The sequence below is a fragment of the Mus caroli genome, chromosome 5 (genome assembly GCF_900094665.2).
Source record: "Mus caroli chromosome 5, CAROLI_EIJ_v1.1, whole genome shotgun sequence".
Taxonomy (NCBI): domain Eukaryota; kingdom Metazoa; phylum Chordata; class Mammalia; order Rodentia; family Muridae; genus Mus; species Mus caroli.
In genome coordinates, this window is record NC_034574.1 from 77,493,489 (window position 1) to 77,510,426 (window position 16,938).

General features: G+C 33.7%; 1 protein-coding gene across 3 annotated transcripts in view; it reads right to left on the bottom strand.

Moving 5' to 3' along the window:
* Nucleotides 1–16,938, bottom strand: part of Epha5 (EPH receptor A5) — a 367,473-nt gene that overhangs the window by 181,473 nt on the left and 169,062 nt on the right. The window contains exons 4-5 of one of the 3 annotated variants that reach the window (XM_021161794.2): nt 10,268–10,423; nt 6,416–6,751 (exon numbers count right to left, since the gene is read on the bottom strand). The exons of 1 other annotated variant lie outside the window; for it this stretch is intronic. In XM_021161794.2, the coding sequence (XP_021017453.1) occupies nt 6,416–6,751; nt 10,268–10,423 (492 nt within the window). The remainder of the gene's footprint in view (nt 1–6,415; nt 6,752–10,267; nt 10,424–16,938) is intronic. One more of the 3 variants, XM_029477706.1, reaches the window with a different exon arrangement.

A 16,938-nucleotide genomic window follows, 5' to 3' on the forward strand; every position in this document is an offset into this window, starting at 1 on the left:
CCTTCCTTCCTTCCTTCCTTCCTTCCTTCCTTCCTTCCTTTCTTTCTTTCTTTCTTTCTTTCTTTCTTTCTTTCTTTCTTTCTTTCTTTCTTTTTTCCTTTCTTTTAAATTGACTGTTGAATAAGAGCAGAAAAAACTGGAATTGAATGGATGGAGAAGTAGAAAAGGTCTGGGATGATCAGAAAACACCTTTAGAATTTTTTCAATTAAAATTGAAGTTAGGTACATAAGAAAGTTTAAAAACTTGCTGGGGCTCTTTGAAAATTGTGAAGTGTCATGATTTGAGACCCGAAAATAATTTAGCCAATATATTCAGAGTTTAAAAACTTGTACAAGAATAGAAAAAAATGAAGAAGGGAATGGATTGGGATAGGAAGTGGAGGGGAAGTGGGGAAGGAAAGAAAAGGACACACTAATCATCACTTACTTTTAAAGAGGGTTTTTTTTATAAGGCTCTATAGAAAACTGAATGAAATAAAGTTAGCCAAATTCATCAGAGTCTATTATTCGCAATTCATATAGTTATAGACTGCAGTATTCTCACCAATCTCTAAAATAAATAAATCATAACTTTAAAAGTGAAATAAGCAAAGCAGAACAGACACCTCAATATAATATCTAGGGCTAGACTTAAGGTGTAAGGTTTGGGATATACCAGAGTAATTGATATGATTTTCACTTAAGCTACTTAAGTCAATATGTCTTCATGACAGCTGTAGTTTTGTTTTCTGATCAAGAGGCATATAAAACAAAATATCATCCTGATGGTTAAGACTGGTGCTCTTCTGTAGTTTAATATGTGAGATAAGAAAATAGTAAGAATAGCAGTTACAGGAACAACATCACTATGCTCCAGTGCCTGGCATCTATTGTTTCACAAGTACATAGAAGACCATTAGTGTTACTAAGCAGCCGTCTCTGGTTCCAGATGCTGAGACCCTCTTCATGAGTCTTCTCTTTTCTTTCCAATAACTCTATTCATCTTATAGATCCCATAACACATCACTTCCTGCTTCAAATGTTCAGTTACTTTACTCACAAGTACCAAAGAAAAACCAAATACAGAAAGTGTTCTAAAAGGTACAGTTTTGCTAAAAAGTTATGGGAAAAAAGAAGCAGTAAGAAACTGGTTGTTGCAGGGAGAACCAGGGCTGCACAGAGAAACCCTGCCTCAAAAAAACCAAGAAAACCAAAAATAAATAAAAAATAAAAAAATAAATAAATAAATATCAAAACAAAACAAAACCAAAAAAAATTAAAAAGAAACTGGTTGTCCTCAAGTGTAGCAAAGGTCTTTATCATGTTAGAAGATGACTCCCTGATAGTTTATATGCTCCGTGGAAGCTCCATGGGAGCATATAAACTCAGCATATGTTTTCTTCTCAATGAAACCACGTCAGGAAATTAATATTTTTTTAGAGATCAAAATTGCATTTCTTCATGTTACAAACACATGATCTATGTAAGCATTACATAAATGGCTGGGAGTATCTAAATGATCTATGGCTTCAAGAAAGATTAAATTAGCTTATTGCCTTGAAATAATCCATGAATATCACCAGAGTCATCAAGTAGCTCATGTTTCACATCTGCAGAGACTAGTATCAACACGTTAGATTCGATGTATTTCCCATTAAATTCCTGCATTGTAGGAGCAGCTGAATCAATTTTGTTGTGCTTTGAATAAATGAGGCAGAAATGTGTGAGGATTTGTGAAATCCTGTGTATTCGAATGATCGGATAAATAAGACTCTAAATTATTAGAAACATACTGAACTCCTGAACCTTGGAGCCTTTATTGCTACCTCTCTTAAGTACATATGACTACTTGAGTAACCACCTTCTTCAATTGCTTTAAGGCAAATGCACACACTTCTGTGGTTAAGCAGGAGTAGGGGGCAATTCTCTTTTGATCCAAGTATTATATTCAGCGTTTCTACACACTCCTAGAAGCCAATTATCTAGCTTGTACTAGCCATAAATATTCCTAAACTATGACTTTTCCATTTTTCTCTAATTCAATTTTTAAAATCACAGAGATAAAAGCTTGAGAGTAAATTTTATGCATAATGATTTTAAAGAAAGCAGGAAATATTTCTATTCAGCATGTGGGATTGGAGATTAACACTACTTCTAGGAGCTGGAACAGGAATGAATTATTCATCAGTTTATTTAACAAATCTGGAATGAAACCTGATATACTGGGAATTCCTTAATTCATCATGGCAAAAGGAATTCACAAATAGTAATGTTAAAATGGAAATTTGTCTGAAACCCATACAACTTACACTGATTTTTATCTTCAGAAAGAGTGAAAAAGATATTTTACTTATACCATCAAAGAAAATATGTAAGGTCAGTACAATTTTTTGAAACCTTCCTAATTTCTGATTTCTATACTTGAGGCCATGTAATTTGAAGTTATGCTGAAATCACTTCCTGATGACTTTGGGGCTCAAGATAGGAAAGGCAAATGGAAGCTATAGCATTTCATCAGGATAAGAAAACTCTGAATCCCGTCATACGCAGTAGAAGCTGAGTTGTAAAATATACAGAAAATGGGCATGCCCGGACTAGAATAATGAGTCTTATGGTCTGTACCACCAATAAAATAAAAATCTGAGGAGCACAAATTCAGCGATCTATTTGATCAGGACTTCTCAACACTTTTCATATTGGAATACATATTTGCACTTCACAGTCCTTTATCTAAATGGGAAAGCATTTTAATTTGAAGGAAGACTCCTTGATATAATGATATATTATATATAATTGTTTATTTCTTGATTGAATTACACATCTTCAGCTATCTCTAAGTTTCCTGGAGAAAGAGTGGGTGAATGAAGCATTAACTCCAGCATTATGATTAACATCAACCCCTACAAGTTCAACATGTCTGTAGTAAACTGTTTAAAGCAGAGGCAGCAAATAAAACTCGCCACAATATAGAGACCAACTATTTCAGACACATTGCTGACTGTCTGAAGAGATTAGAGGGTTGAGGGATCCCATCTGAGATAGAACATCTTCTCCTGAATGGTGTCTCCTTTGTAAAGTGAAATTCTGTATTTCTGAATGTTAGCTAGTGTGATGGCTGTTGTTGTTTATCAACATGGTTACATTTAGAATTAACTAAAACTCCAAAATAGGGTAGGCAAACCTCTGAGGAATTTTGCATAATTTGAAGGGGAAAAAACTACATCTAGTATGGATCTTTGAGGTAGGAAGACAAACCTTTGATCCAGATATCCTGACATGGAAACGCAAGCCTCTAATCTGAAAATTCCTCCTGCTGGAAGCCTATATAAGTTGCATGGTAGAAGGAAGATTCAGCTCTTTGACTGCTTGTTAGCAAATCCATTTCTTCACTAGCATTAGAAGCTACTCCTTCAGGATTCTCACCTCATGGACTTTGAACTACTACATGGTTGGTCATTCCACTCAGAGAAATCCATTGTTGGATTAGCTAGACCACAGTCTGTAAGTCATTCAAATAAATCTTCTTTCTCTTTTAATACATATTCATACCATAAGTTTTGCTATTATAGAGAATCTTAATAAAATGAAGAATAAATTTGAAATGTTATCTAGAAATAGTTTATAGCTTGGTATAAAATACATATATGTGTATATAGTAGAAGTATTAAATCTTAGTTCAAATATGGCCATTGAAAAATTATTTCAAACCACATAAATATGTGTGCAGGATCATCATACATATACAGTATTTTGTAAGTAGACAAACTTTCAACTTATTTCAGCAAAATCCTTTCATCTTACAGGATGTGCTTTTAAATACCTGTTGAAATAGATATGTTTTAGTTTTCCTTTTTCTTTTCTTTTCTTTTCTTTTCTTTTCTTTTCTTTTCTTTACTTTTCTTTTCTTTTCTTTTCTTTTTATTTTTTTCTTTTTTGGCTTATCGAGACAGGGTTTCTCTGTATAGCCCTGGCTCTCCTGGAACTCACTTTGTACACCAGGCTGGCCTTGAACTCAGAAACCCGCCTACCTCTGCCTCCTAAGTGCTGGGATTAAAGGTGTGCACCACTTTGACCAGCTTGTTTTAGATTTCTGAAAAGACTACAAATAAAATATGTTAATGGGATAAGCAAATCTAAATATGTATTTGATAAATAAATACTGTTAAATTTCAAAATGATTATAATTATATAAGTAATCTACAAAACTAGAGAAGACATGAAAAACTATTATTTTAGTTACTTTTCTAAGTGGTTGCATACCTATTGTAATTGAATTCCTATCCATTCTTTATTCTCTTTCCAATTTGGATGAGAGTTTATTACACATAATGTATGCAGTCCCTATTCTCCTGCCATGCCTCCATCCCACAACCTAAACCCATTGCCCTTGTCTTACAGCTTCCTTTCCTTGCTTTTCTCCTTCTCCTTCCCATGAGTTAATTTTATTGACCAAGAATATCATAACAAAATTACTAGAATTATTTCCTGTTAATCTATAATTTTATTATATGAGTATTTTTTTAAAATTAGGATTATTCTACCACGTATTTGTTTCTTAAAACTACATTTTATTAGCTTAAGTGAGAAAAGTATCACTTATATTTAAATAAAGTTTCAAACTATCATGTTTTGTATAATGTTTTAAGTTTTGTATAAATAACCAAACGTTAATCGTTTATTCATGTTTTATAGACAAATTTAGCTAATTAAGTTTCATTCCTAGCTTAGTGCAAAATTTTAATGTTGAATGAATAACCAATTTTCCACCTATACGTTTTTGCCAAATTTATCCATGTGTTCCTAGCACACACACACACAAAAATATATCATTCTGAAAATATCAGAACATCTATTGAGGATAGTAAAATTTGAAACCACAAAATAACAATCACAAAAAATAAACATTTTGGAAAACAATCTTTGAGAAATTTAAATTTTAAGTTAAAGCCGGGCGTGGTGGCATATGCCTTTAATCCCAGCACTTGGGATGCAGAGGCAGGAAAATTTCTGAGTTCGAGGCCAGCCTTGTGGACAAAGTGAGTTCCAGAACAGTCAGGGCTATACAGAGAAATCCGGTCTTGAAAAACCAAAACAACAACAACAAAAAAAAAAAAGTTAAAATATACTAAATTTATTTTTATTTAAAAATAAAAATCTTCATTAAACTGGATGCTTAAAAATATTATCATCAAATCTAACTCCAAACCTCACTTCCTATGTTGTAACTTGATGAAGGTTCAGCCTTGTTAGTTGAACCTTAATAGAAAACTTAAGAGTTTCTTGACATTAACATTTTATATGGACTTGAACCCTATCTGACCTATAATAGTAATATTGAGAAAAACAGTATTTTAAATTTGAGGAATAAATTGGCAGTGATTTTAAAAAATGACATCCATTCAAAAAGTGACAACCAATACAATATCTTCTCATTTGGCAAACATTACAAATTACAGGTTAGATGTACCATGGCTACTGCATGAAAAGTACCTTTTTTCCCCGTATTTTATATAATGAAGGTCCAAATCATATACCTTATAATCAGAAGAAGCCAGTCAATCAAAGACAACTACAATATATTTTTCTTCATTGGGAATGCCCCTAAGAACAAAAAGTCATTCTTTGATATAGCCTATCACTAAGGAGTCTCTTATAAAGATGCTAGTATCACAGAAACTACGGAACTGTCTCTCAAGGGAAGATACATCACAGTGACTTCTCATTATGTACAAGATGATATTGTGTAGCTCATTTTAGACTCAAGTATGCTTAAAAGAGTTAAATATTTTACTTTAGAAGCTTGAGGCAACATCATAAAAAGTTTATTTTTTCCAATCCCGATGATGGTTCACATTACTGACCACTTACAATGCTTGCTGTGACTATTGTCATATGCTAGTACAGGCACAGATTCCAATGTTTTCTTATACTTATTAGAAAAAAATAATAAAAGGCCAGTATAATTTGCAAAGAAAATACAGCTGTAAAGCAAGAAACCAAAAAGCAAATAAAGCATGCTATACAAATTAAATTTTAAAACATCTCTGGACATTAACAAAGCAACAAAATGTAGAGGTGCAATATAAAGCATACACTGTATATTTATTATGTATTATATTATATATAATACATTAAACTATATGATTAATATATGATAATTGCTATGTATAGATGATTTAGTCCAAAAGTGTATATTTAATGAAATACTTTATTGAAACATACCTCTCCTTTCTTTGGGCTATGGTGTTTGTACTAAGAAAGCCTTAACTTCTCTTTAAAATAAAAATATACGTTTAGAAGTAGTTTCTTTTAGTTCTTGACCTTGTTCATGCTGGGGACATTCTTTCACAGGACCTAGTAGGTCCAGTCCTCAGCTGTAGATTCAATCGGCAGAGCAAAGTCTAAAATATACAGTTGGGTTGGGCACGACACTTACCTGCTTGATTCGTGGTTACATTTACAGACACATACTGCCGGGTGCCTGGACTCAAGTCGGAAACTCCGTTCACTGCCTCAATTTCAAAGGTATAGTTTGTGTGAGCAAGTAGGTCCACCATCATGACAGAGGTATTTTTCAGGCCGATTTGCTGGGGGAGGTACCTGACATGACCGCCACACTCCTCACACACACCTGCGTGGGAGTTGCACTTCTTGCATGCAATATAATACGACACATCTTTCCGTCCGCCAGTGTCAGCAGGCGGAATCCACTCCAGAAAGACACTAGTTTCATTAACATTTGAGATGGCATTCCGAGGAGCTGAGGGGGGTCCTGGTTTGCAAAGTAAAGTGAGAAAAACATATTTAAGATGATATTAATTAGTTGCCCTTGACCATACTAATCCCTAGTCTGAAGAAAAAATCTAAATTTATAGTTAATTTTATGTTATAATTTATAAAAATATTAAAAATATATTTTTATGAAACTGGTGTTTTATGCACCATAAAAATAAATTTACTTTGGGAGGGTTATAAAACTTATTTAATAGAATCAGAATTTTCCTTAATATGTATGTACATTGTCATGGAATAAACCTATGTATTGACAGAAACGTTGGATAAGCTTTTATATTTAAAAATATGATACATTAGATTATTTGCAGGTTGGATATATACTTCCTTTCTGGGATCTAGAAGTGAATAAATACGTTCAACTTCTGGATAGCTCTTGACACTGAAAAGTAATTGCATGGATAGATAGTGAAGAGAATCGAAACTTCTCCTGAATGAACATTGTTCAGAGATAATGATGATTGTCAAGACCACTATTGCTAAACTAGGTGCTTTTGCTTACTGCAGTTCTATTTCAAAAATTTACTAAAGGTTGAAATTCTAGTAAAGATGGTATAAGATAAGTGGAGAGTGCCCAGGTTTTCAGGATAATTTTAATCTCCAGATTAAAGAAATTTTAATCTCCAGATAAGCAAGAAATTCTTTCAACTAAAATCCTTCATAGACATGTATCTTCTTACAATAATACTATAGCAGCTTTTCTAATCATGTAATTTTTATCGCACACTTCATTTTTATAAGATAACTTTGATTGCTTAAAAGGTTTTTCAACTAAATGCTAACAATAATCTCCATGGCTTTTTAACTGTTTTAATACCTATTTATTCACGTACTCAGGGGAAATAAAAATGAATTGGTGTAAAGCCAAACTTCAGATACTTAAAATTTAAATTTCAGTCAGTGTGAAATGTTATGAGATTGTGTCTTCTCGAATAAGTGTGCCCTTGCATTTGTCTTTGTCTCAGAATCAGAATGTGTAACACTACTTGTTGAAGATCTAATCAGTACCTCTCAAATGTCGATGAAATTGAATCCTGTAGTATGTTAGCAGATGATAAGAATGAATTAAACTCCTTAAAATAATCTGGCTAAATTAGCCTAAAAGCATATGACCCAAATATAAGGCTCAATGTTTATTTCAACCCAACATTAATTCATCATCTTTGAGAAACATACTTAAAAGTAATTTCAAAAGAAAACTAGTATTTATGAGATTGTTACAATTCCATTTAGATGAACAATTCCTTATTTAAGCACTTGGCTTGCTTTCTTCCGCCACTCTTCAAAAATCCCTGTCTCTGAGGGCTGGGAAGGCTTTCATGCATACAGTCTTCTTCAGCTCTATTTTAGTGCTCATGTTTAACTCTCAGCCATTTCTAAAGATATAAACACATTATCATTACTTAGTACAGGTGGGATTATTTAATAGGAAGAGTGGAGATATTTTAACTTTTATGTGAAAAAAAAATAGTGGCCTTAACATTTGAGGAAGAATAAATATTCCTGGAATGTGCCAAGTTCCAATGTGTTGCTACCAGCTGAACTGAATATCTCTCCTTCCTTTGTCTTAAATCAATAAACGTTTGTCTGGCTTTTTACATAGAACTCTGGCAACAATACATCCACAAGTTATCAAGAAAACCAACTCAAGTGATACGATTAAGTAGAAATAAGATTAAAGCATCCCAATAAGCCTACATATAAAACATGTCACTGACCCAACAAGAGACATGATGTGTGGACCAATATATAGCCATGAGAAGAATTCCTGGCTTAAGTATATTCATGAGATTCCTTGCTTTCTTCTTGTTTAACTTTGTCTTATAGTTTTATAAAACTCTGTTCCCAGAGTTTATATATTAAAAGGAATCAAAATCATAAATACAATTTAAAAATACCAATGGCATAGCAAAGTTCAAGATGTTCTTCTGAACATTAATTTGTCAAGTCATAAAAGGATCATAAGCTTTTGTGGTACTCTGGATCAAACTGAAAACAGATATTCACACTCACAGTGGTATTTTGTGAAAAATGAGCATGAATTACTATTCCTTTGAATACAGTAGTAGAATCTCACAGAGCTCAAAGTTGAGAAAATCTGAAGTCTGTGGGCTTTAGTTTCAAAGGAGTGCTAAGCAGTTCTTACCACCAAACCATAGCCTCCTTCTGAGTCCCCAAATAAATAAATAGAAACATAAATACACATTCATATTTATGTTAACAAGATATAAATTGTGGCTATTAAGAAGTCTAACACCCAGCTTTGTAATCATTTATGAGATGGATCGGATTCGGTGCCATATCTTTGTGTGCCACTATTTTCTGGCCCACCCATTTCTTGCTGTTTGATAATTCCTACAGTTTACGTGTTAAACATTGTTGAATTCCACTATAACACAAGAGCTGTATCGTTCCACTGGAACTTAATGAGAAGGTATTTGGTGAACAAAATCAGTAGTTTTGAATTTACAAAAAGAGTGATATATTTCAGTTATGCATGAAATTCAGCCACTGAAATTTGTTTAAAATCAACCTGTGATTACTTTATATAACATCATTTGTACTGTTTCTGACGATGTATCAAAAATTACATTTGAACATCATTGCGTGTATACAATTAACTGGGAACTAACAAGTAAGTCAAGGGATGCCATGAGGGAAACACACATGAAGAAAGATATATTCACTTTTCTCCTCTTTTTCTTTTCTTTTTTGTTTTCATTTATTAAAGACACTATGTTAGCAAAAATTATCTGAAAGTACAGTCACCAAGAAGCAAATGTGTAAATAGCCACACTAGGTTTCCAAAAATATCTTAAAGTATGAAAAATATAAAGCTTGACTAAATGCATATCCATTCATAGAAATACTGAAAATAATGCTTACTATCTATGCATCTCCACTGATTGGTTATTTAATGACAAGTAGAGCTTCGGTAACACTTCTTCCTAAGAAAGACACATTGCAGATACATGAAAGTCTATGCTGAAGGTTGGGTTTACATACTGTTCTAATCTAATTTGCCACCTCATTGTCGGGCTCTGCAGACTGCATCCACATTTTGGCTAATGACTTTCTGGATAGCTTTACAGTTTAGTCACGTAAACTATAACTGGTTGAAGTTGCCACTTATTGCATAATTACTAGTTCAGAAGACAGTCTTACAGGAAGTGTTTATAACACATCTGATGTGAAAGGCATAAAGATTTGCCGAAGTCAAGAATACTAAATTAAACAACAAAACAGAAGAATTATTGTTTGATAGTGCCTTGGATGTTGAAGTTCAAGTCAGAGGAAAGGATGCTCTAACAGTCAGCAATGAAAGGATGTTTATTATTCAATAAAGGAATTTGAAAGTTGGGGAGAACAACTGTACTGTGAAGGGCAAACATGCCTGTTTTAGAGAAAAATATTAAGAAAACACAACAGGCTCCATCATGCTGTTTCTCCAGACTGGCAAAAGGTTGCATCACCCAGTAGCCACAGGGTTCCTTACTTGTGCATGCCATTGTGGGCGGATCAGAATCCTTCCTGAAATAATCCTTTTCACAGACACAAGAGGTGGAAGCTTCCTCATGGGTGTAACTGTGAGGTGGACATTTGCTGCAGGTCTGGCTGTGAGGAGAAGCTTTGAAGAACCCAGGTCTGCACACTGTCAAGAGAAACGAGAGACTAAGCTTTTCCTGGGAACAGAGGTAGTGCTTGTGTGAAAAATGTTCTATTTTGACTAGTATATATATACACAAGATAAAGAGAAGATAGTCTTTGCATCAATTTCACAAATTTTCCATGAGTTTCCTGATGACTCTTATCAGACCATTCAGATCATCAGGAATTCAAGTTAACATGTATGGAATGCACATAGTTTAATGGCTTGTAGGTACTGGAGCATGTAAAACATTTTCATAAAAGAAACATAATTAGGTGTGTCTACAACTTCAACAGGAACAGTCCAATAAGTTTAAAATTTACTCTTTGCTACTGAAATTATATTTAAGAAACACAAGTATTATATATCAATTTAGACTATATGGTACTTTGTCAGTTTCCAACTTTTCTCTGGAATAATAAAAGAGATAGCTCAGTAGATAAGTTATTTCTCATACATATATGAAGATGGCAATTGTGGTCCCCAACAACCATTGATATACTTGGTGGGTATCATGCCTTGCGAGTAATCCTAGTGAATTCAAAGGCATAGGAGCAACAAACAGGGCAAACTGGGTCATTAAAGACTAACTAAAACATGAACCCTGGATCCATCAAGGAGCCTTTCTTTAACATACAAGCCACAAAGTAAATAAGGAAGACAGCCTACTTCAACCTTGGGTCTCCTCATTGAGGTACACAGACACAAAAATGAGTCCACACATATGAACCCCCACAACACACTATACAAATACACAAAATGATTGAAAACATAATTCATAAATACATACTAAAAGTTTCTCAAGTCCTGTTGTAATTATCTGCAATATTTTCTATACCATGTAGAAGTTTCAAAATACCATATTTTGGCACTAGTTTAGTTGAGCTTTATGTTGCTTACTCACTCAGGATTTATGTATTTTAATACAAAGACCTACACACTACAAAATCTGTAATGATTATGAAAATGGAAAGCCTGTCTTGGTACTCAGTTTTGACTTCAGGCAAATCATTCCAGTGTTTCATCTCGACAAGTGTCAGTAAGGGCAAGGAATATTCAGATAAGTCAGTGAAACAGCTTGAAGATTGCTACTACATCATGCAGAATCTAATAGAAAGTGTTTGCTCTTATTTGTTTTAACTTTTCTGGCATGGGTCTTATATTTCATGAATTCTATAGTAGTTCATGCACTATTTATTTTCTAATAGCTAATAAACCCCAATGTTAATGTGCCAATTGCTCTCGCATGGTCAAATTTTGGAAACTATAATGGTACTTTAAATAATAGGCTCATCTTATGTGAAGCTAATATATTTTATTTAATTTCCTATTCTTAATATAGATTGAATTTAATCTATGTTGAATATAGATTTCAGTATAGGAATATATATGTTGAAGAATATTTATTAAACTGTCAATGGTGGTTTTGCTGAAGCTCAAAAAACGTACTTATATTTCAATGGGATAGACATAATGAGCCCAGAGTAATTTTCATCTGCTCTGAATGACCTCAAGTTTTAGTAATTCATGCTGAGGCTTTCTGCCGTCAGTCTGAATAATCAGGAATTAGCAAAATATGATGAGGTACTTTTTTTTTTTTAGTCCATCTAATTATGGTCATAGTGAAAGCCTAATGTTCTTACAAATTCATACCAAATGTGAAGGGATTTGAGAGATAAGAGTTTTTTTGATAGTGTTAGGTCATTTTAGTAGTTAAATGATTAGAAGATTTAAATATTATTTTACTCATAATGGGATTGCTGTAGCTGCCAATACCATATGTAGCTGTTATCCAATTTTTCTTCTTTTATCCTTTTAGTACAACCATTCTCACTTTAAACTATTCGACTTCAAAGGCATGAAGTGCCAATCCACACATCTGCCATATGCAGTTCTTATTTTAAAAATGTTCATTATATTTAGTGTGTGTATTTGTGAATGAGTGTTTACGCACAGATGTGTGCAAATGCTATGGGGGTGTGAATGCAGGTCAGAGGAAAACCTGAAGAAACAGTTATCTTCATCCAGCGTACTGATGCCATTTCACTATCCCAACTCACGGCTTTAATGAATACTTTATACAATAATAAATGATAGTACAGTTAACTCCCTACCATGCAAAGTATGAATGTAGAAAAAAACTAAATGCAAGTAAATGTACCTTTATTGTTCATTAGTTTAGCAAAATTCTTTGAGGAAGAATAATGGCTTACCTATTGCACTTGACAATGAGATATAAATATTATCAAAATGCCTTTGCCTCTAGGATAATTTTTGTGTCAATAGTCATACATATGACAATGATAGGAAGAATGATATGGTAAGATATCAGACTGAAGGAATACCACCTAAAACTACGAAAAAGGGATCCTACTAGGGACACTGAGATGAGTCAGTGGGTTCAAGTTTCTTCCACCAAGCCTGATAATCTGAGATTGCCCCACGGAAGTCACGTTATGGTAGGAGAAAATCAACTTCCACAGCTCATCATCCTCTCTCTCTCTCTCTCTCTCTCTCTCTCTCTCTCTCTCTCTCTCACACACACACACACACACACACACACACACACACACACACATACTCAGACACACCGGTGCAAGCAAGTCCCCACTACTATTTATTTCTCATAGGAAAATTCTCCAATTGGACAAGAATTTAGCAATGCTTTAGAGGGAGACATTCTCTAAAAAGACAAATGAGGTACAGAACAGGTATGGAAAGTGGATGAAAGAAGAGAATCAATCCAAAAGTCTCTTAAAAATAGTAAGAGTAAAGCTTTACACAGGGAAGAAATCACAGTGCACAGCATCCTCTCTTCTTTATTAATTACAGATGACTCTGAACTATAACAGTTCACCTTTGACATTGTAGACTGTTCAGTGGTGCAAAAGTAATGTGAATTCAATACAATATATATATTCACTGTTTGATTTGGGTATTTTTCCAGGATAGTGATATGTGATATTTTCCTCGATCTGGAGAGAGGAGAATTTAGCTTCTGGTTCCTACTTACCACACATATTTCTTGCATGAAACAGGCTTTGTGTCTGATGTTTTACTTAGCTCTACGTTAACATAGAGTTTTGAGCACATTTCAGGTAGTCTCTTCTCAGCAATGGACGAAGTTAGGCTTTTAAGAATACAATTTAAATTTAGTGATTTACTTGTAGCACATAATGGATTTCATTAGGAAGCTTAGTAGATGTTATGTAAGATGCTGATAATCTTCCCACCAACATTTTAATAACACTTATTCTCAAGCCTTCCTCTCTATGCTTCAATTCAAATTTTGCAATATCATTAGTTACTTAATGATTCCAACTCATGATGGGTTATTGAACACACAGCCCATTTTAGGGCATATGTGCATGAAACTGTTTTATTCAAAATATGTGAGAGTTTTGAATATTCAGAAATTTACATGTTCACAGTGATGGCACAGGACTAAGGCACTGGAATATGATAGTCTACAAAGTGGAGTGGAAGAGACATTTGATGGTAGCAGAGGGAATCCAATATGGGGGCATGCACAAAAGACAGTAAAGAATTAGTTGGACCTTTTGTTATTGTAGTGATCCCGACAAACAAGATATAGGCTCTACTGGGTGAATTTAAGGATTTCATGTCAATTTGTTGAGCAAAATGAGACAGCAATTATTTAAGATAACTAAAATATTTTCAATAAATTGTACTGAAAATGTATGAACCTTTTTTTCTCAGATTGTAGGACATTTGGTACTAAAAGCTTTAAGAAAAATATTGAATATTGCTTAATACATTATTTTGTTTGAGGTAGGTAAAATGTAAACCAGAACCTACACAGGGAATTGTGTGGTTTAGTACTATTCAGGAAAATTATTTCAAGTTAGGCTTACTCGTTTCCTTCCAATCCTAACTCTAAAAATCAATACTCCATACCATGAGATAACAATCAGACACATGCTGCTGAGATCACAACCATGCCTTAGGTAACACCTGGTTTACTCTTTTTAAACAGAAGTGTAATTATTTTGAAATGGCTTCTCTTATTTCTTGAAAACAAATCTAGTAAGCTCTGTTTTCCTGTTGCTAGTCATGTAATATGTCACTATGTTGAAATAGAAAAGGTCATAAGAAAGAGAGAGAGAGAGAGAGAGAGAGAGAGAGAGAGAGAGAGAGAGAGAGAGAGAACTACCTTTTATTCTTATCTCAAGTCACCAAACCTATTCATGGCTATATTCATCCTACATACCGTTCTTCCTATAAAGTAAATATCAGTCTTAGCTGACAGAAAAGACATGTATTTGAATTTAGTACCTGTTCCTTTTGAGATAAACTTTTCAAGGAGACACAAACTTTTTTTGAGAAAGTCAGTATCCATGTACTTAGCTGCTAAATAATTTTATTCTAACATGAGGATTAAAGTTTTTAGAATATTTCTCCATACCTATAATTAACATAAAGAAAGGTTTTTTGTAAAAAATTTTCCTATACATATATCTCCAGATCTTCACTTTAAAAATCACAGATAGACACACTCCCTACTGAAGCAGTGCATTTAAAACTGCTTTTTATCGAGACTGCATTTGCCACTTTGCCTTATGCAGTTCTCAGCAGTTTCTGAGGGCACTTTCTTCAGGGAAGCAGTGCTTCTCATCACAGTGAAAGACATGTCCTAAACATTTCTGTATACTTTCCTTCTAACCCATCACTGCATTTGACAAGCTTTCTTCCAGTCTCTTAACACTGACAATAAACATTGCAGGTAAAATCAAGAATGAATAGACTAAGAGTTAAAGATGACCCCCCCCCCTCAAAATGATATAATTGAAATAAAAGCATATTGAAAACAAATGGGCTTTGTTGATATTTTTTGGTGTGTGCTTTAATTATATTTTCATTTATTGTTTGAGAAATTTACACAACCATGAATGGGTTTTGGTCAAACCACTATCCCAGATGCTTCCTAATGTCATGTGTTTTTCTTTAGATCCACAGTTTCTATTTCATGATGCCCATGTGTGCATGGGTATGCAATTACCTATTGGTACATGCACAGAATATTGAAGTTTAATTCCCTGAAGAGCATTGACATTCTCCCTGTCTCTAATCTCTAACCTTATATTAATTGTCAACAGCTCCTCAGCTGTAGGTTGGTCTTTATAAGCACCATTGACCCTTTTTTATGCTTGGATTCTTTAGGTCTTGGGCAAGTAACTAGCCAAGTTGCTGTCAGTTCATGAATATAATATTCTGGTCTTCTTAGACAGAATTCAAATCTATAATATATATGGAACCAAGAAATTGAAGTATCAACAAAACAAATAACCCAATAGAACTTTAATGTGTAACTAAACAAAGAGTTCTCCCAAAAGTGGTCCAAATGGCTGAGATATACATTGTAATGTGAACAAATTACATATTAAGATTAAACATGAAATAATGGATTTCATAATTCATTTAATACTGTAAACAGGTGTTGTGAAAAAAATAAGCTAACTTGCTTTCACATATCCACTTCAAAACTGAGGTTGTTTGGGGCTAGAAAGATACTTCAGTCATTAAGGGCACTCACTCACTCATTGTTCTTACAGAGGACCCAGGGTTGAGTTCCAGCAAGCACATGCCAGCTACAACCATCTTTACCATTTGTTCCACAACCTCTTCTGACTTTTCAGGAACCACATATGCGCGTGATGCAGAGTCATTCATGCAGGCAAAACACTTATGTATATAAAATAAATATATCTAAAATACATTTTAAATGAGGTTGTTGATGACATTTATAAATTAATTTTTTAAGGGCAGGAAGACCTTCAGGGATTAATATTTCTGATATACAGAAGAAGGACCAGACTTGAAAACTAAAGAATGAATGCCTGATGAAGCAGGCTGGGACACCACCCACATAAATGAACTCTGAGTTTGATTGAGATATCCAGTCTCAAGGAATACAGTGAAAGAGAGATCAAACAATATTCCTGACAATATTATAACCACACAGATATTTATATATATATACATATGCACGTGTGCACCAAACACATACAAGAACAGAAATACTGAGAAGAAAAATATAAACCCATATTTATCTCCTTGTACCAAGATCAAGAACAAATGAATCAAGGACCTCAACATAAAAACAGATACACTGAATTTAAAGAGAGAGAGAGAGAGAAAGTGAGAAATAGCCTCAAGCACATTGGCACAAGTGAAAATTTTCTGAACAAAATATCAATTTTTCAGGCTCTAAGATCAACAATTAATAAATGGGACCTCATGAAAGTGAAAAGCTTCTGTAAAGCAAAGGACACTGTCAATAGGACAAAATAACAACCTACAGAATGGGAAAAGAACTTCCCTAACCCTATGTTTGATAGAGGGCTAATATTCAAATTATACAAAGAACTCAAGAATTTAGACTCCAAAAAACCAAATAAACCCGTGAAAGATCTGTATAATAAAAACTTCAAGTCTCTGAAGAAAGAAATTATAGAAGATCTCAGAAGATGGAAAGATCTCCCATGCTCATGGATTGG